This window comes from Cyprinus carpio, chromosome B7, assembly GCF_018340385.1.
Source record: "Cyprinus carpio isolate SPL01 chromosome B7, ASM1834038v1, whole genome shotgun sequence".
Taxonomy (NCBI): Eukaryota; Metazoa; Chordata; class Actinopteri; order Cypriniformes; family Cyprinidae; genus Cyprinus; species Cyprinus carpio.
In genome coordinates, this window is record NC_056603.1 from 28,217,120 (window position 1) to 28,237,746 (window position 20,627).

The window sequence follows — 20,627 nt, forward strand, 5'->3', positions numbered from 1 at the left end:
TCCAGTTCTTTTGAAGTCATATGTTGTGAGGAAAAGTTGTTATTTATTTACTAATAATTATTTTCTCTTCCTTCAAAGCTGGCCAGTCAACACAATTAGAAGGAGAAAGGGAATATGAAATTGGGTACATGGCATATTTAAATGTGCAAAAGTGAATTCAATTAGAGAACGTGGGCATTCATCTTACACTTCATTTTGAGAACCACTGCCTTGATGAATTTAAGGCCTGGTAATACTCTCAGTATTGTAACTGACACTACAAAGTCTATATCACAGATGCAGCTCAGTTCACAGAAGATGAAGGTGTTCTGTTGTCTAGAATGGCAGCTTGAGCTGCTGGCACTCTTAAATCATTCTGTTTACTTTGTTCAATAATCCATGGCAGTGTTTCTGCTAAGCATTAATTGCTTCAGGCCTTGTTAGCGCATCTGAGGCTTTGTTTTGATCAATATTCAGATCACAGACTGTCAAGTAATTATTGTGCTCATCGAAGCATTTCCTCCTGACAGAGGCTATGTTAAATATGAACATAATCAATACCAGATTCAAAAACAATAGCTAGCTTTTGTTTCAAAGGACCGGAGCTTCGATGCCATATGTCTAGATTAATCAATATTTCCCAGCATGCAATATGCCTGTTTGCAAGCTTACACTGCCTGTTTACAGGTCGAAGAACAGAGACAAAAGAGAATCAATTGTCTAAGGCTGGCAGGAAAAGGAGAAAAGGAGGGATAGAGATTATAACTAGTGACTGCATGTCAGAGGTCAATCCGACCACCGGCTAATGGGATTAAATCTATGCGCTGTGTTCATTAGCTGATGCCTCGCATCACAAGTTAAATCCACAATCTAGGGCTTGGTGCAGAAAAGGCTCTTTTGGATTAGCTATCTGGCTACAGCAGCTCTGAGCTTAACCAAGCTTACAACAGGTGTTGTCTATTGTGTGTTAAGGGTAACTATCAAAAATCAAAGAGCATACTTTTAGCATGGCTGGATACTACAGTAACTTGAGGGAGAAGGGTGTTCTCACAGGAAGTAGAACCTTTTTTAAGGGCTGAAACCTTCATTTAGACCCAACCACCATGTCATCCCTACCCCCCACCCAGTTCACACCCTATTTTAATGAGGCACTCCCCTCTACATTGCGTCTCACAGCTGTTGAGACAAACAAAAGCAGACGTGCCCCTTTCTACATCTTTTTGTGATGTTCAAACTGCTCGCTAAGCCATGATCAAAAGTTCTTTACAACACTTAAATGTTTATGGGTCACAGACATATAAGAGTATTCATGATTAAGAAAGTAAAAATAAAATTAAATAAATATTCCAAGTTCTTTGAAATTTAGACTTTGTATTCATATTGTGAAACACATGTTGATTTGTAAAAACAAAAAATACATAAAAAATGAATTCGAATATATACACTGACTTCATTGATAAAGCATATTTTTACTTTATGGATAAATATTAATGTATGTATTTTTGGGCATAAACTGTCCTGATGGTATAATGAAGAAAACATCTTGCAATTTTTTTTGTTTTTTACAATATATATATATATATATATATATACACACAGTATGTGTGTGTGTGTGTGTGTGTGCAGGTCTGCAAGGTTTCCTGTTTTGTTTTTTTGTTTTTTTATGCTTGTAGGTTGAACCATGGTGACCAAAAGATTATTTAGTATATTAGGCAGTGGAGCAGTTTTGTTGAAATATTGTCTCCCTATAAAATAATGATAACATTTTACAAGAAATACTGTTCTTGTAATTAGGCTCTTCTTGTTCTTCATTTCTTCATTATGATATCAGGACAGTGTTCCATAATGATAATGTTAATTTAGAAATAAAAAACAAAACAAAAACAAAAAAACACCTCATCTATGAAGTCACTGTATTTTATTTTTTAATATATTTTTTAACACTGTATTTTATTTTATATATATATATAATTTTTTTATTATTATTATTATTATTATTATTATTTTTACAAATTAATAGAACACATCATTTACCCTACTGGTTTAGCAGATATCATGTTTTAGATCCCCAGATTCTCTTTTTTTTTTACTTTGAGTAAGTGCTTATGTAAATGAAGCTAACGCTTATCAGGCAAATCTTACTAAGCGCAGATTAATCATTAACTTAGATCAATTGTTCAACTCTTTTTCCAGTGTCAGCCACTAATAGTCTTGATAGGCCCTGTTAATCCATATTAGCCTGACATTGTTTCATCGTGAGCAGAGAGAGCTACTGCACATTAGCACTATACTTACAGCCACACACATACCACTCACACTTACTAACTGAGGAAAAAAGACTATTGTGTGTGTCACACTTCTGGAGGTTGATCATTACCTGCGTAACAGCGGTAGGTGGCAATATTCACACAGGACGTTACGCCACACACAGGTTCTGGAAGTCACGCAGGACACTACACTGTCCCGACACAACACGCATTGCGAAATCCCACACCCTAGGGTTGTGATCTCACATGCTTCCCATATGAAGCGTCATAGCTGTCATCAAACTTCCTGCATATGCTAAGTGTGATAACACATCATCAAGCTCTGTCTCGGGGTGTTGTGAGCACAGTAGTCCTGCCATGAGGTGCTAACCCCTTTTCCAGGCAATTATCAGCTACAGATAGAACCCTCCCTTAATTGGACAGAACACAGATGTCTCTGTCTTTGTCAGTGAGGGCCTCGTGCTAACCAAGGCCCCCCATGAATGGCTAATAAAACTGTAAATGAACAAAAGCCTATAATGATGAAATATTTCCTATTTGAAACCACCATGAATGTGCAATGAGCATTTATTGCTATATTCGAGCAATGTGCAGTAATGTTTTAACCCTGGGTCAAAGGAGCTTTTAGGCTTTTTGTGATTCATGCAGCTAATAGAATCTAAACATTATCCAGTGCATTTTAGCTTTCCAAAAGATGTTCCACAGAGAATAGGCATGAGGTGTTATTATTTGCCTGAAGTGAAAGGACTTCCTAACCCCTGGAGTTTTTAAATATTCATTTCTAATGCTGGTGTTGTTTGAGGTGTTAGGACAAATCAGCTTTATCTCATTTACACTGATAAGACACTGCATCCAGTCAGTTACCCTCCTCCAACACAGTAGCAAATGCCTTTCTGTTGTGACTATAGAGAATACAGATTAATCTGTGTATCTTCTCAAACAACATTTTAATGTCTGAGTTTTCAATCAGAGGAGTTAAAGTATTTCACCCAATAATGAAAACTGTGTCATCATTTACTCACGCTCAAACCTGTATGACTGAGTTGTTTTTTTTTTTTTGAGGAACATAAACATTCTTCAGAATATCATCTTTTGTGTTTTGTGAAAGAAATAAAGTCATATAGATCTGAAATGGCATGAGGGTAAGTAAATGATAACACAATTTTCATTTTTGGTTTAACTCTCCAAATAAAAGCTCATTAATTCCAAACTCATTCCTTAAAAGTCTACATAGTGCCACACCAGTAGTTTATTTACTTTGTGTCTTTCTTTTCAAGAGTGTGAAGGGTTAGTTAATGCCACGGGGTATTATTTATGATCAGACTTCAAGTGTTTACTCTGGCTAGAGCATGAAAGACTAGAGCAGAAGTCACTCAATGCCAAGTCACAAGCTCATAGTAAGTCCATTTTTAATATTTAATGTAATCTTATAAGATTGAGGACAAGGGTCAGCTGGCCCTTGCTGTTATTACAGTGAACCCTTCCTCTCCTCACCCTGGCAACCGCATTCCAGCTGCGTTTTGGATGGGATATCTCATTGCCATAGTAACTGAGAGAGGCCCTTGCATCTGGGGTCCTGTTTCCTCTCACCCTACACCAACCCCCTCCCCCCACCCCAAAACTGATCCCATGGCCTCTGTCGCCCACTGGCCGTCCACCCAGACCTTTCGAATGCCAGCTGGTCAGTGTGATCACAAGCCTAGATTTAATTAGATAGCAAGTACCAGCAGCATGGAGTGGGAACTACTAATCAGACATCTAATTAGAGAGTTAGAAAAGACTATTCTGAAATGTTCTGAATATTTTATGCTATTTTGAAACATTTAGAAAAAAATCGGAACTTTAAAACAAAACAGCTATCGGCAGTTTTCAGTTTCTTCTATCAAGTTATCAAATGAATAATGAGGAGTGGGAAATGATTATTGTAATTTTCTGAAATGCTCCTAAAAATATATAACTTGCGTTTGACTTGACAAACAGTGAGTTGGCCTACTTTCAGTCGAGTTGCTTGCAGTGTCTCTCCTCTGCTGTGACCTCAGCTGGTTCAGCTCACTTTTCTGCTACTGTGCATTGTTTAACACCTCATGTTCTGTCTGTTCCCACAGGCTAGGGCTGTGCCTGCAATTTCATTTCATTTTTGGAGGAGCTTTAGACAGGCTAGGCAAGCGTGCTCTCCGGCTTTGTGCCAGGAGCCATCCCTAGGCAGCTGACCAAGCTCCTTCTTAGCCTCTTCTCAGACCCGGATCCAGCTCTCCAGACTGCTTATGTGACAGAGGGCTTCACGGCCAGCCTCATAACTCATACATGTCTGGTTCCTCGCAGCTCTCAAAGGGCCTGCGCTCAGCAGACCCTCAGCCTTCTTTTGTTTTCTCTTCTTTAAGAAGGAGACGAGGGCAACTGCTGTTATTGGCCATGACCATGAACCAGCCGTCCTGTGTTTTCACACAGCCCTGTGTCAGTGTTAATACGCATCTGTTACACGCATCCCATGTATATTAGTATTATATGCTTTATGAATTGCAAACTACGTTGCAAATGATGCGTGACCAAATTATTTATTCAGCTATTATCTTTTATCCCATACAAACAACAAATATGATTAATTCAATGGATTCTTTGTCTGATGAGCTGTCGTTATATATCTCGGTCATAGGATTGCAGCATTGAGTTGCAATAGGTGCACAGCACACAGTGGAGGATTTTCTTCTGGACATACCTCATAAATATTTAAAAAATACTATTCTTCATGAGGAATATCTAGATCGCCAAAGAGCTCTACAATGACAGCCATTCACATTTTCCACACAATAAAGCTGTATTGTTAAAGCCATTTTCAAAGCAGACGTCTTATTGGTCAAATAAATGACCTCCCTGTACTTACAGAGTTATATTGTAGCCCAGCCTTTTACATTATGTCTCAATTAGCTCTTTATACTTACATTGTTATGTTGTAGTAAATCTCACATTAGGTCTCGGTTACAATCATTTCTCATCGTCATGAGCGCATAATATTACTAGTATATGCATTTAGTGCTCTTTTGTGTAAGCATAGTGTGTCTGTCTCTTTCATTCTGCAGGAATTAGTGCTGGTAGTGTTCTTTGGTGTGGAGTTTGTGGTACGTCTGTGGTCAGCTGGATGCCGGAGTAAATATGTGGGAATTCAGGGCAGGCTTCGCTTTGCCCGAAAGCCCATTTCTGTTATTGGTGAGTATGTAAATTAATTTTCAAAATGGCCTGTTGAGTTTTTTTTTGGTTGTTGTTATCGACCTGTCCACATGTTTTTATTGTTCTAGACCTGATTGTGGTGGTGGCCTCCATTGTTGTATTGGCATTTGGCTCTAAAGGTCAGGTTTTTGCCACCTCTACTGTCAGGTAAGGTTAATATTATAATAGCAAGTCCAGGGTCTTGTCCTTTGTGGCACAGGATTAATGAGAATAAGATGTAACTCTTTTCCATTGTTGTTTACAGAGGAGTCCGCTTTCTTCAAATCCTGCGAATGCTGCATGTGGACCGTCAGGGAGGAACCTGGCGACTGCTTGGATCGGTAGTATTCATTCATCGGCAGGTGAAGCATATATTTAGTTTTTTGTTTTGTTTTGTTTTGTTTTTCACATTCCTGGGTTTGGAATGATGTGAAAGATTGTTCATGGAACCATACATGTCTGTAAAGAGCGTATCATTTTAAGAATGTTTTATGTGATGAATTTCCATAGAGGTACTCAGCAGACCAAAGCTCATTTTCTTTAATAGCAAAAGAAAAAAAAAATCCAATTGTCAATGGTTTTTCAAAGAGAGGAATATAGGGACATGCAGTACGGTCAGAAGAAAAAAGATCATACATTAACAGTTATCCCCTCACAGAAATGTTTTATGCATATTTTTTACATTTAATATGTGCTATAAATATACATGATTTATATTATTTAAATAATAAAATTATAAAAAAAAATATATTCAATTCAGTGTTAATTCTCGTAGAAATGTGCATTTCCAGGTCTGTAAAAAGGATCCATTACACTGATCAGTTGTCCATTAATTTGTCAGTGTTTTAGGAATAGTTACATTTTATGCTTTTAAAATTAAAAGTTTTTATTAGAACCAGCAGGAGATTATTGACATTTAAGTCTGGGTTAAATATTAATTTTAATGATCTTCATTTGAACAGTCCTAATACTGATTCATAAAATCCTGTTTACTCTGTGTCAGCTATAAGTAGCTGCTTGAAAATATATTTGTAAAGAGTTTGTCTCTTATAGATGTAATAGCATTCTGTTGATGTGACCTGTGCCTTGTTGTTAATGGTTTAAATTAATATTTTCATAAAGTACCAAATTCAGTATCAGTGTTTTCTGCACCACTTCTCAACAGCAGCGGGACTCTTTAAGGAATCATATTTTACTGTCAGTTTACAGTCTGAATTATATGAATGTGATACATTAAAGACAATGAACATCTTTCTATTGAGTTGTCCTTGCAGGATCTGCCTAAAAACTCACACATGGGCTACTACACAATGGGTGTATTGTAAATGAGTACAATATATTGTATTGTAACAAATTTGCCATTTTAGTGAATTTGTTTAGTGTAGAATCTGGAAACAAATGAACTCTCTTGAGCTGATACTTTTCATAAATAATTTAGAATGAACCTGCATGAAACATTAACCTATATACTGTAATTTACAGCATTAGCAAAGATGGCATTTTATAATGAAACAGAAAAGTGTTAGCAAAATGAACACTATAACTGAAACACACCCAAATAAATTGGAATCAAATTAAATCTCTACCCAGTACTAAAGCTGCAAAATATAACTGAAGAATTGTTATTTTTAACATTGTAGAGTGTAACAGTGTCTCCCGTTTCTAGGAACTGATCACAACTCTTTATATTGGATTCCTTGGGCTCATCTTCTCGTCCTACTTCGTGTACCTGGCAGAGAAGGATGCAGTGGATGATAGTGGTTTCACAGAGTTTAGCAGCTATGCTGATGCTCTGTGGTGGGGTGTGGTAGGTAGATCTCCACCCATACCTTTCACTGACACAATGGCTATTGCATGGATATTGAAGGCATACATCAATGAACTGGATCATGTTGAGTAATGGGCGTTGCATGTCAATGTCTTTTCTGTACATATGCTCAGGTGACAGTAACCACTATTGGCTACGGAGACAAGGTCCCTCAGACTTGGATAGGGAAGACCATTGCATCATGTTTCTCTGTCTTTGCCATCTCCTTTTTTGCCCTCCCTGCTGTAAGTTACAGAGATTTAATAGCCAGAACAATTGTTCCTCACACAGCAGGCCAGCGTATGAGAAGAATGATCGTATTTCCCCACAGGGAATCCTAGGCTCCGGTTTTGCTCTGAAGGTGCAGCAGAAACAGAGACAAAAACATTTCAACAGGCAAATTCCTGCAGCTGCATGTCTGATACAGGTGTGCCTTACTGTTGCCTATAGGTGTAATATTGCTTATTATTTGTCAGTCATGAGGATGGTCAGACTTTCCAGAGTCGATCTGTTTTTTCTGTTGTCATGATGAGCATCCTGGAGGTGTTTTGCCTTAGAGAACCGTGATTCTGCCACCTATAAGTTATTTGTGAAAAGGAACATGAGAAGCTCAGTGTCCAGCCCTAAATTAAAGGTAGGCTACCTACCTACTTTAACATGCATGCACAGATCGAACAGACTCACTACAGCAATTTACAAACACAAAACTTTGCATGCTATGTGAAAAGAGTAGCAGTTACTCAGACTTTTTCCATGCTTGTTTTTCTAATTAGTATTATAGTATAATTTATATAAAATTACAGTGACCCTGGAGCAGAAAAAGCAGTCATAAGTAAAACGGGTATATTTGTAGCAATAGCCAACAATACATTCTAGGGGTCAAAATTATCGATTTTTCTTTTATGCCAAAAATCATTAGGATATTAAGTAAAGATCATGTTCCATGAAGATATTTTGTAAATTTCCTACAGTAAATATATCAAAACTAAGTTTTGATTAGTAATATGCATTAAGTGCACCTTTAAAGGTGAATTTCTCAATATTTAGATTTTTTTGCACCCTCAGATTCCAGATTTTCAATATTTGTATCTCAGCCACATATTGTCCTATCATAACAAAACATATATCAATGGAAAGCTTATTTATTCAGAAATATATATATATATATATTTTTTTTTTATTTATTTATAAATATATAATATTTATTAATCTTTGGAATATATATATATATATATATATATATATATATATTTTAAAAAATGATCCTTATGACTGGTTTTGTGGTCCAGGGTCATATTTATTAATCTTTGGAATTGGCTTTATTTTTCATTTTTAGTTTAGTTTTCGTTATAGTTTGTTTTAGTAAAAAAAAAATCACAAAAATATTTCTATTTCAGCTATAATTTCTTTTTTTTTCACTTTCAGTTTTAACCATTTTAATGCTTCAACTTTATTTTATTTCAGTTAGTTCCCAAAGTAACATTTTTAGTTTTAAGTTTTTGTTTGTTTATCATTTTATTTTACTTCAGCTTGATTTCAGTTGACAAAAACTATTTTAAATGGTTTCAGTTTTTCATTGTTTGTGTGTGTGTGTGTGTGTGTGTGTGTGTGTGTGTGTGTGTGTGTGTGTGTGTGTGTGCGTGTGTGCTTGTTTAACTATTCTTGTGTGGGCCAGATATCCTCACTTATATGGTGAAATAATTCTATAAAATTCTTTGCTGGTACTCAAGTTTAAAACCAGACATAAGTAGTACCAATAAAGTTCCTCAAGTTCTTAGATTTAAAATAAATAAATAAATCTTTGTCATTTTTTTTCTTTGGGCAGGTGAAGATGAGGAAGAAAATGAAGAGTAATGACAGGGATGATGGATTGAGTTCTCCCACCATACCTTCCATAACGTATGACTCCTTAGATGATGGGAAGGATGGTGGACCAGATACAGTGTGCAGTATTCAACAGTCAGGTATTACTAGCAATAAACTAAGATACTGCTGACAATTTCTCTCGCTCTTCTGTTTTTCACCTTTCATGCTCTCGAAGCTTCTCTCCTCTGATATCTTTCATTTCCCCTCTCCATTCTCACAGAAGGGGCAAACACACACAGAAGATGTGGTGAGCTCCAGTTAGTGTCTATGTGTCTGTACTCACTTGATAACTACTGTTCCCTCTATGCCTGTTTTTATTGCTTTTTTCACAGACAAATCTATACAGTGGGGAAAATATTAACTTGATCCCCTGCTGATTTTGTAAGTTTGCCCACTTACAAAGAAATTAAGGGTCTGTAATTTTTATGGTAGGTTTATTTTAATGGATAGAGACAGAATACCAACCATAAATTCCAGAACAAAAAAAAAAAAAACATTATATAAAGTTTAGAGACTGATTTGCATTTCAGTGAGTGAAATAAGTATTTGGTCCCCTACCAACCAGCAAGAATTCTGGTTCCCACAGGCTTGGGAGAAAGTGCTGTGGTCAGATGAGACCAAAATTGAGCTCTTTGGCATTAACTCGACCGCCGTGTTTGGAGGGAGAGAAATACTGACTATGACCCCAAGAACACAATCCTTACAGTCAACCAACTATAAAAAAACAAAATACAACCTCCCTGTTTTTTCTGCTAAGGTTACAGGACGACTTCACTGCATTGAGGGGACATGTACTGTAAAATCTTGGACGAGAACCTCCTTCCCTCAGCCAGAACACTGAAGATGAGTCATGGATAGGTCTTCCAGCTTGACAATGACCCAAAACATACCGCCAACGCAACAAAGGAGTGGCTCAAGAAGAAGCACATTAAGGTCATGGGGTGGTCTTGCCAGTCTCCAAACCTCAATCCTATAGAAAATATGTGGAGGGAGCTGAAACTTCAATCTGCCAAACGACAGCCAAGAAACCTTAAGGATTTAGAGAGGATCTGTAAAGAGTGGATCAAAATCCCTCCTGAGATGTGAGCACACCTGGTGACCAACTACAAGAAACGTCTTACCTCTGTGCTTGCCAACAAGAGTTTCTGCACCAAGTCCTAAGACACTATTCTCTTGGTTAAAAAACACATATCACACACATAAAAACAAAAATAAATTTCAAACCTTAAAAAAATTTTTTTTTCCTGAATTTTTGTTGGTTGGTATTTTGTCTCTATCCGTTAAAATAAACCTACCGTAAAAATGACAGACCCTTCATTTCTTTGTAAGTGGGCAAACTTACAAAATCAGCAGGGGATCAAATAAATATTTTCCCCACTGTAATAATGACTCTTTAATTGAACCACATGCCATTTTTCTATGTAAGCCTTAATATCCATCACAGTATAAAATAAATACATATCATTCGATTTGAAATGTGCCATTTTGAAAGCACTGAGCTTGATCTCTCTCCTCACAGAGCGGGTGCCATCCTGGAACTCTCTATCATCTTTCCAGTTCTCTACACCACCAGGTAGGTAAAAAAAACTTTGTTGGCTTGTTGAAATTGGAAAATGTGAAGACGTATCAGTCAGAAATGATGTGTGTGTTTTGTGTGTCTTTAGGGAGAAAGCCTGGGATTTTAGAAGTGCAGCCTCGGCCCACACTCCAGAGGAGCAACAGCATCGCAGATGATATGGAAACCGAGCCGGAGCGAGAGATTTCACTCGTTCCAGTCACTCATGTGTCTCAGTGAGTAAGAACGTACCATTTTTAGCATAATTTAAACCGAGTCTATATGCCAAATCGTAGACAGCAGACTTTCAGAACTCCTCCGGATGGCACGTCATGCAATATCTAGTGGATAGGCAATTGAAAAAGTGTTAGCTTGATGGTGTCAGAGTTAGCACACCCCTGCAGTTCACACTCACAATATTGCCTCTGTAAATGCAAATGAGGTCTAATCATCCTGCTAATCTCTGCAGTCACTGGATTCTCAGCTCAAATCTTTAAAACACTTTTAACACATCTGCGCCATCTCTGCTGGAACACATCTCAGCTTTCCGAGCCCACCCACCTCAAGTGAAAACGTGGCTGGAAGAAGTGCACGGTGTAGGTTTCTGGGCCCCAAAGCATTCCCATGAAGAGTGGTTTTGTCGCAAGCTGTGTTTTGCCTGAGAGGAGGTCATTATCAGAATCTCTTTGGCCCATTAGCTGTTCAGCATGTGGAACAGCGCAGAGCCTGTGTATAATGCAAACCATTTACTTACGCAGGCAATGGAGCGATCCCGTCTCTGAATAATCTAATGAACCATGTCTCTGCTGGGGGTATACAGCCCATTAGATTATCCAGAGAGCCCCTTTCCATTTGCGATGGGATCCTCCACTCTAGAGTGTCTAACCTTGGGCCTCTATTACCCGATTATCTGAAAATACAGAGATGTTCAGGGTTTTTTCCAGCTTAAACTTTTATTTATTTTGAGAAACCACAAGAGGGCAGTGGAGGTGTTTTGTAGACCAAACCCTTCTCTGGCACTTCAAAGCATGAGTTTCTCTGAGTGTACACACTCTTGGCAAAATCGTACTATTGCTGATTTGAATGTGTATTATATTCATACAGGGTGGTGTGGGAATACAAACTGAGAAAAAGCATCGTTTTTAAACACAATCTGGGAGCTATTGTACTCTAAGATTGGTTTTCTTCTCTTTGCACAGTTCTTGCATATTTACATTGACCCTGATGGAGCTGAAGCGGTAGCTGAAGTAGCTAGAATATTAATCTCAGACTCAGAATTAATACAATTACATGTTGCCTATACGCTGAGATTAATGTAATCATCTGGAAAAATGTAGGTGGATTCCACCAAAGCAACTTAAAAGAGATTTGAATTTTAATTAGGTAGGTATCATAAGTATGATTGCTTTCTAAATCCTCATTCTTAAGAGACATATTGCATCTCCTCTACAAAGGAACCTTGTCACTACACGCTTTCATTTGATCTTTGAAGTTTAATGAGCTTTCATTCGCCTCACACTGAGATGCAATGGCAACAGCTGGCTTTTCTCTCTCTCTCTCTCTCTCTCTCTCTCTCCCTCCCTCTCTCTCTCTCTTCTCCTGCTCGGTGTGGGTGTGAGTACATGTTTATTTGTTTATGTCCAGCAGAGCAGGGTGGGGATTCAAAAAGACCAGAACCATAATGTCTCTTCTCCTCTCTGCTCATCTTTTCTCATCTTACTCAATCTGTTCTCCTCTTCGCTTCTGTCTGCTCCTCTCCTCTCTGTTAGGACATTTATCCTACTCCTACCTTTGACCCAGGCTGTTAACTCTAGAGGTGGGAGAGGCACAAAAGCCTCCTCGTGCCTGCAGCTGAAACAGTTGGGCTGCTTTGGGGGTGGGGAATGAACAATGCCACAGAAACATCTCTCTGACCGCTGCACTCCTAAAACACACACTGGAGGATATCAGCACTACCTACACACTCTTAGTACTAAATATTAAACTTTAGGATTGGTTGTGGTGCAATAAGGTGTGGTAAATAATGCATTTGTGATTTGAAGACTCTTAAAGTGTTTTGAATGGAGAAGGTAGTCATAGAGGTTATTTCATATCAAATACAAAGGTGTCTTTCGCAGCTGCCTGGATCAAAGAAAACAAACTCCTGTCCAGAGCGACACCGGTATAAAGATGAAATCAAAGCAAACGCAGGTGCGTCTGAAAGTGCCCATTTGTACTCACACGTATCTGCTGTTGCAGTCTTGTAGGGCTGTGGTGTGAGGTTTACCAAAGGAGACCCGAGCTGAAAAGATTGATTTATTCTCAGTAAACAGAGAAGGACTTCTAGTGGCGGAGGCCAAGCCAGGCCGTCTACACTGGTGCAGAGACAAAGAGCCATTGTCTGCGGCTCTACACACGCCAACAATAGCCTGATTGACAAGCGGTCCTAGTCGTAATGGGCTTCTGGGGTAAAGAGCGCAACAGTGACTTTTGTTAGAAACACTCTTGTCTTCCAGAGCAATAAACTTCATGCTGGTAATTTCATAGAAATGTTATATGTGAGTGCATTATATACATATTTTCCTAAGAGCTAAACATACTACTAAACTATTTATTTTTGAGTATCACCATGTTCATGATGGTATTTTTGATTCAGCAGTTTAATATATGAAATATTTCCCACACACAGACTCAGGGTTGCCTGTTAGAACCAAGTCTAGTGTGTGTGATGAGAGTATGCCTGTGTGATTTGGAGTGTGAGGCGTGCTGAATGGGACAGAAACATTGGCTCACTAATGCCTCTTCAGCGCGGCTTGCCAGCACAAGTTTCTTTATCTTGCCCGTCACGGCCCCTTTTCTTCCCCCCTTAACAGTAATTGTGTTTCGTTACAGTGTGTTAGAGCTAACGAGGGACATGGAGCGAGAGTCAGCCAAGCAGTGAAAGACAGACAGAGAGAGAGGGAGAGTTGCTCAGCAAGAAAGAACACATCCCAGATGATTCTCTCATTTGCTGTCAGACCAAAAGCCCAGCAAGACTCTCGGTAGAAGTTTGTAACAGAACACTGCGCATGGTGAACTTGACAACTAATCAGACAAATCTGCGCATGTAGAGGTTCCTAGCAGCAGTCCTTTTTTTTTTGGTTTTTGCTTTCCGTTCACTATTTCTTGTACTGTTCTGGACAGTGTTTGAAACTTGTGTTGCTAGCATCAGTTATTGCCTAATGAATCATTTGTAGGCTGCTTTGGATAAAAGTGTCTTCTAAATGAATAAATGTAAGAATATATTTTGAAAACAGTTTGTTGTGTTATATTATATATATGAAGGTCAGTGTGGTGGAGTGTTGTTTTGGACCCCACTGACTTTTAGTGTATGAGGAAAAAAAAAACTTTAAAAATTATTTAAAATATCTTCTAATATGTTCTGCAGAAGAATAAAAGTCATACAGGTTTGGAATGACGCGAAGGACAGTAAATGATGACAGAATTTCTGATTTTGCATCAACTTTATCAACTTTGTAAAACTTTAAAAAATTCACACAATATATTTGCCTCCTTAACAATACATATAACCACTCTGAGCACTAATATTTCCGTTTCACTTTGTGAAAATAATATCAATGTGCCATATCGAGTTTCTTTCAGACGGCCCGGCAAAGTTAGTGACTTTGTTAGCTGGCAACATGATATGACAAAAGGCTCGGAGGCCCCTGGTGATGTATAAGGACTTGCATTGAAATGAACGCTGTCAGTTTCTTTGCTGCTGTAATGTTTAGGATCATATGAGGCCACAAGTTTGGGACATAAGACATTTAGTCATGGTGTATAGCAGCGGAGGACTCAGTGTCAAAGTGAATGCTGCTTCGCTGTGTGTCACTCCTCATAAGGACATTTAATACTCTCCGTATTCGCCTGGCGCTTTGATGCTTGGGATGAAAGAGATCTTTGCTTGGCCGAAGCCAGAGGGACCCCTGCTGCGTGTGTGTGTGAGCATCTTGCTCCCGCACGTCTTTGTGCGCACATATGTGTGTGTGTGTGTGTGTGTGTGTGTGTGTGTGTGTGTGTGTGTGTGTGTGTGTGTGTGTGTGTGTGTGTGTGTGTGTGTGTGTGTGTGTGTGTGTGATGGCTTCTGGCCAGCGGCCCAGACTCCGCCCCGCCCGGGCCTTTACCCCAGCATACAATGTCCAGTCTCTGGTCAGCTATTATCAGTCATTACTGCCTCAGTGGCCCTTATCTCAGCTGACCACTTATGAAAATGTCATTGAGGTATTTGAGCTTGAGGAGGAAGACGGAGCTGATATTTGGGATAATGTCCTGCACCGTGCAGCAGAGCCCTCTAAACCTTGTGATTCTCAGACGGCGGCTAATCTGAGCACTCTTCCCCTCCTCTTCCACAGAGCTATTCTTAGACACACAGGGCCCCCATGAGCCTTTTAGTGTCATAGTGCCACGATCCTGCAGCCTGTGGTGCAACACTGCCACACAAAGGTCTTCATGCTTTGACTCGCTGAGACGAGTCACAAGAGTGCACATGGCCTCTGTGGGGGACATTGTGGTAATTGACATGTGTTTGTGATTCATCATATGACGTAACAAAACATTAGGGAGAATTTGAGTATGTCGGTCGCTCCTTTGGGATAATTGAGTTGTAAATTATATCTAAACTTACAATTGCTGAGGCAAAATTTCATCCTACTATAATTTCTTTGACTGGCTGCTTTTTAAAATCAAATCAGTAAAAATCTGTATATATACTCACACAAAAGTTTAAGTTTGAAAACAAGTCTCTTATGCTCACCAGGGCTGCATTTATTAGATCAGAAATACAGTTAAACAGTAATATGAACTATTATTAACTTTTAAAATAATAATGTTTTCTATTTTAATATGTTTTCTATTTTAATATAATTTATTTCTGTGACGGTTAAGCTTAACCTACTACAAACTTTTAAAAAATCTTTAAATCAAAATGAACTTTCACAAAACACTCTAATCAAAATTCAAAATAACAGAAATACATTACTTATAAAATAACAATACAAAAATTTCAATACTCAGTAAAATATAAATAAAAATAACAATACATTTAAATCAACAATCCTTAATGAATAGAAAGATGGGTCACACTTTATTTTAAGGTCCAATTCTAACTGTTAACAAACCATTAACTAAGGGATGCAGCATATGGTCATGCAGAAATGCAGCATATGGTCATGCAGAATAGTTTTTAAGTTTAAATAAACAAAAAGGGATGCAGCATATGGTCATGCAGAATATGTGCTTTATAAGTCCTAATAAACAGCCAATATGTTGATAATAGGCATGCTAATAAGCAACTAGTTAATAGTGAAAATAGGTCCCTAAACGAAAGCCTTACCAGAAGATGAAAAGAACAGCATTTATTTGTAACAATGTTAAATCTTTACTGTCACTTTTAAATCAATTTAATGGATCCTTGCTGAAAAAAAAAGTAATAATTTCTTTAATAAGTGGATAAAAGCTTTTGCGAAAAATGTAAGTCAAGTAAATTTTACAACTCTGGAAACTCTAAATAATTATGAAAACATTATAGAACAACTTACGAAAATAGATACTGTAGGTAGTGACAATTTATCTTTCTATGTACAGTAAATAAACTATTTATGTGCTGGACATTAATTTACTGTTATCCGTCTATAATTTTGCATGCTCTCATTTAGTCGCACATCTGTCTGATTGAGTTTGTCTTTTGCAGTACCACTGAGGCCATGTTGGTGTGAAAGAGAGTGTTTGTGTGTGTATGTACATGGATGCTTTCCCGTGATAAGATTAGAGAGAAGCACAGTGATTATGTTTCCTGTTTATCTGCATTTGATTACACTCAGATTAGCAGAGGGAGGTCAAATAACAGGCTCATTTTTCTACCTTAAACATATAAACAATCAAATAAAATGCCACTGAATTTCTAACACCTTTGCAGATTCAGTTATTGCTATGCAGTTTATACACAGTAAGCCATAATTTAGTCAGTAATATGTCCTCATCTCTTAAGCTTCTCCTTCCCTTCTGAATTCTTTCTCTCCGTCCCCAAAATCAAATCACTTTAGCACTAATAATCAATGCAAAAGATGTTGCACATGTTGCCCTAAGGAGCGGTCACCGACCTTGGATCAGGTGTTCTCTCATCTACCCTCCACTAATGAGGGTTAGATGCACAGAAGGGTGTGTGTCATTATTTAACACTGCTTGGCCAAGCTGAGATCATCTCCTTAGACCAAATGTTGCTGAACATGCCCCGTTAGAGATAATTGGAGGTGGGGTGTTTGAGCCTTTGGCCTGATGTGTTGATGGTAGTAATGGCGTGTTTATTTCCTGTCCCATGACGCACGACTTTGATCTTTATTTGGTGTAATTATGACAGCCTTTGTCACAAGTACGACATCACTTGCTATTTACATGTACACGCACGCAAACTCAGATCTTCAGCTTGCCTATAAAATATAATGCAGCTTTTGATTGGCTTGTATTTTAACAATTAAAACTGCACAAAATGGGTTGATTTTTATTTAATAATGGATTTAATCTGTGATCTGTATATATATATATATATATATACATATATATATATATATATATATATATATATATATATATATATATATGAAGAGTTCAGATGCAAAACCCTCTAAAAGCCATCTAAAAATTTCCTTTAAAATTAGCAATTTTATTCGGCTGCTGTGTTTATGTTCAGTAAATTCACTTTAATGTCATTGAATAGTTTCACCATTAAGGTGAAATAACTTAACATAAACACAGGAGCTTGATAAAAATGCTAATTTCAGAAGAAAATTTAAGATGGCTTTTATAGGGTTTTGCATCTGAACTCTTCATATATATATATATAATCATAATTACACAGTGTGTGTGTGTGTGTGTGTGTTGGTATATGTGTTTGTGTGTATATATGGTCATATATACTTTATACACAACTATGACTTTCCTTTTTTAGAAATGCGAAAGTTGACATTTTTTATCAGAATTACACATGCATATCTTGCAATTCTGAGTGTATTTCTCACAGTTCAGACTTTAAGTGTCAAAATTGCATGATAAAAAAAGTTGTGAGTTGTTAGATATAAACTTTTATGCTGTTTTGAATTGTTTTTCCATTTGAAATCAGTAGGGGCATACATACACACACACACCATTTATATAATATATTATGAATAGCTTTAAAATGCATTACACATAAAGGCTTAAAAGTAATGCATACAGGTTTGAAGCAAACACTTGATGACAGAATTTTGATTCTTTTTAGTGAACTATCACTTTGATGTTTTTCCTCACATCAAGCGTTGATTTTGTCTTGCTTGTTGTGGGATTATTGTTTTGTAATAATCACAATGTCAGTTCATTAAGGTACACGATGCAGCCTGAATGCTGTCTAAACAAACTCCTTTGCTTGTTCCAGTGATCTGTGGCCCTCCAGTGGATATGCAGTTTCTTTCACATCTGGCTGCTATTGTTTAGCAGACTCAAAAAAAAAAAAAAAAAAAAGATTGGGAACATAAAAGAGATTTCGGTCTGCCTTTGGCAGAAAGAAGACCTCATATGATCGCCTCCTTTTCTCTTTCTCTCCCTATCTGTCTGTTTGTCTGTCTCTCTCCATCTTTTTCTTTCTTTCTTTCTCTCTCTGTCCCAGTGGGAGTCTTTCTCCCTTTGCGTACGTCTCCACCAGTGTTCGCCATTAGCCAGGCTTTGTGCCAGCACTAGAGGCAGATGGTGACCCTGCTGAGGTCATGAGACCAGCGTTGCTATGCTGGTAACCATGACTGGAGAGAGGAAGTGGCACTGCCTCAGGGACAGATGGGGTGGTTCCCATGTTCTATCTCTTGTGTCCCCCTCCTCTCTCTCTCTCTGTCGTCTTTGCATGCTCCATTGGAATGACAAACACCCAGGGAGGTATGATTCCTGAACTCTGTGCAGATCGCTGGCAGATTCCAACCTGAACTTATCAATTTAGGTTCTGTAGTTTCAAATAACGTTCCACCAAAACGTGATCTTCCTGCCATATTGATCTCTGAGATGCATGTCACACTGATCATTATACTATAAACATTTATTGCTCAAGTGTCATTCAGCACTTGACATGATGTAAACCTTTTAAGTAAATGCTGTTCTTTTGAGCTTTCTATTCATGTTTCTTGAGCTGCAAATCAGCACATTAGAATGATTTCTGAAGGTGTCACCAAAGTTTTGCAATTACAGAAGTACATTTTAAAATGATTATATTATATTAGAAAAGAGTTTTAAATTGTTCTAATATTTAACAATGTTACTGTATTTTGCTGCACTTTTCATCGATAAATAACAGCATACTAACCAACCATTGAACAGTAGTGTATTTATAAAGGTTTCCACATACCTGACTGAATATTGCTCATGGTCTAAAGACTTTTCATGGTTGTTATATTTAAATGCAGTATTTTAATATTTATATGCTAGAAAATAGTTCAAATTCGACAAATATGTGACCCTGGATCACAAACCGGTCACTGGGGTATATTTTTTGCAATAGCCAAAAAAACATTGTATGGGTCAAAACTATCGATTTTTATGCCAAAATCATTAGGATATTAAGTAAAGATCATGTTCCATGAAGATATTTTGTAAATTTCCTACCAAAAATATATAAAAACTTCATTTTTGATTAGTAATATGCATTGTTAAGAATTTATTTGAACAGCTTTAAAGGTGATTTTCTCAGTATTTTGATTTTTTTGCACCCTCAGATTCCAGATTTTCAAATAGTTGTATCTTGGCCAAATATTGTCCTATCATAATAAACCATACATCAATGAAAAGCTTATTTATTCAGCTCTCAGATGAAGTAAAAATCTCAATTTCGATAAATTGACACTTAAGACTGGTTTTGTGGTCCATGGTCACATATATGTTGTGCCAATACTAATTTCTCTACAAAAATAATATTTTAATTATATTTATGTATTTTTAAGATAGATAAGTTGGACTGGAGAGTGAAGAATGAAGAAAAAATGGTAATCAAGTGAAGAGTCAATAAAATAATTTTTTTTAAATAAAAACTGTTGTTTACAGCATAATTCCAAGCTTCAATGTTTGTTATACAAATCTTGATTATTTTATCATAATTATAATGTGTATCTGTTTCCAAGCATATATATTCTAGATGATAAACTAAGTTATACTAAGTTTGCAAAATAGTATCAGTTTTTGTTGTCTGAAGTTTTCCATTACCTCTTTTCCTCCCCTTTTAATGATAACTTAACAGGCGTTGCACTGCCGTGGGTATGATAATGCTCAAAGCTATGAAGGCTTGCTATTTAAACACTGGCAAAATAACCCAGAGGGATGCTGCTTGAAGTCTAGAGTAGTACTGCCAAAGAGCAGTAAATTGGCAGTTGCCTGGAGCACTGCATATCCCTCATTTCCCTGTAGCCCGCAGCAAGGGAGAAACCAGAAACTGTCAGCCAGCCATGTCCATTAAGTCGATGAGGCTTGATAGCCTGCAGCCAGGCTACTGCTAATGCATTTTAAAGAAACTTGTGTGAGTGAGCTCCATCATTTTTCAGAGTGACATGCAACAGACAAGAGCCGTAGCATGCTAACATGATACAGGCACGTATCGCTTATAACCGACGTGCAAGAGAAAGTGTACCTCTCATACTTCGGCTTTCTTTGAGAAAATGTCCCGTTCCCCTAGATAACCTTGGGTCTCCTGGGAGTCAGTGCCCTTCCCCCCACCAAATCTCAGTGCTGTGGTTTTTGAAACCTTTGAAAAGCAGAAAGAGTCTTGTATTTTCTCTTAGACACTGTGTCCTGGTCATGACCCTTGTGCTCAATGGCCACTTGCAAAGGTCCTGACCACATAAACAGCATCTGGAGTGGCTTTGGGCTGCACCTGAAGGGCCTGCTGGAGGCTGATAGCATTGTTTTGCAAATGGTATTGAAAATG

General features: G+C 37.7%; 1 protein-coding gene across 3 annotated transcripts in view; it reads left to right on the top strand.

The window, feature by feature from the left end:
* The window catches only part of kcnq1.1 (potassium voltage-gated channel, KQT-like subfamily, member 1.1), a 33,907-nt gene that overhangs the window by 5,986 nt on the left and 7,294 nt on the right, over window positions 1-20,627 (top strand). For 2 of the 3 annotated variants that reach the window (XM_042728181.1, XM_042728183.1), the window contains exons 3-13: window positions 5,324-5,450; window positions 5,540-5,618; window positions 5,716-5,812; window positions 7,117-7,257; window positions 7,392-7,502; window positions 7,589-7,684; window positions 7,790-7,891; window positions 9,083-9,221; window positions 9,344-9,370; window positions 10,643-10,696; window positions 10,788-10,914. In XM_042728181.1, coding sequence (XP_042584115.1) covers window positions 5,324-5,450; window positions 5,540-5,618; window positions 5,716-5,812; window positions 7,117-7,257; window positions 7,392-7,502; window positions 7,589-7,684; window positions 7,790-7,891; window positions 9,083-9,221; window positions 9,344-9,370; window positions 10,643-10,696; window positions 10,788-10,914 — 1,100 coding nt within the window. The remainder of the gene's footprint in view (window positions 1-5,323; window positions 5,451-5,539; window positions 5,619-5,715; window positions 5,813-7,116; window positions 7,258-7,391; window positions 7,503-7,588; window positions 7,685-7,789; window positions 7,892-9,082; window positions 9,222-9,343; window positions 9,371-10,642; window positions 10,697-10,787; window positions 10,915-20,627) is intronic. The other variant, XM_042728182.1, reaches the window with a different exon arrangement.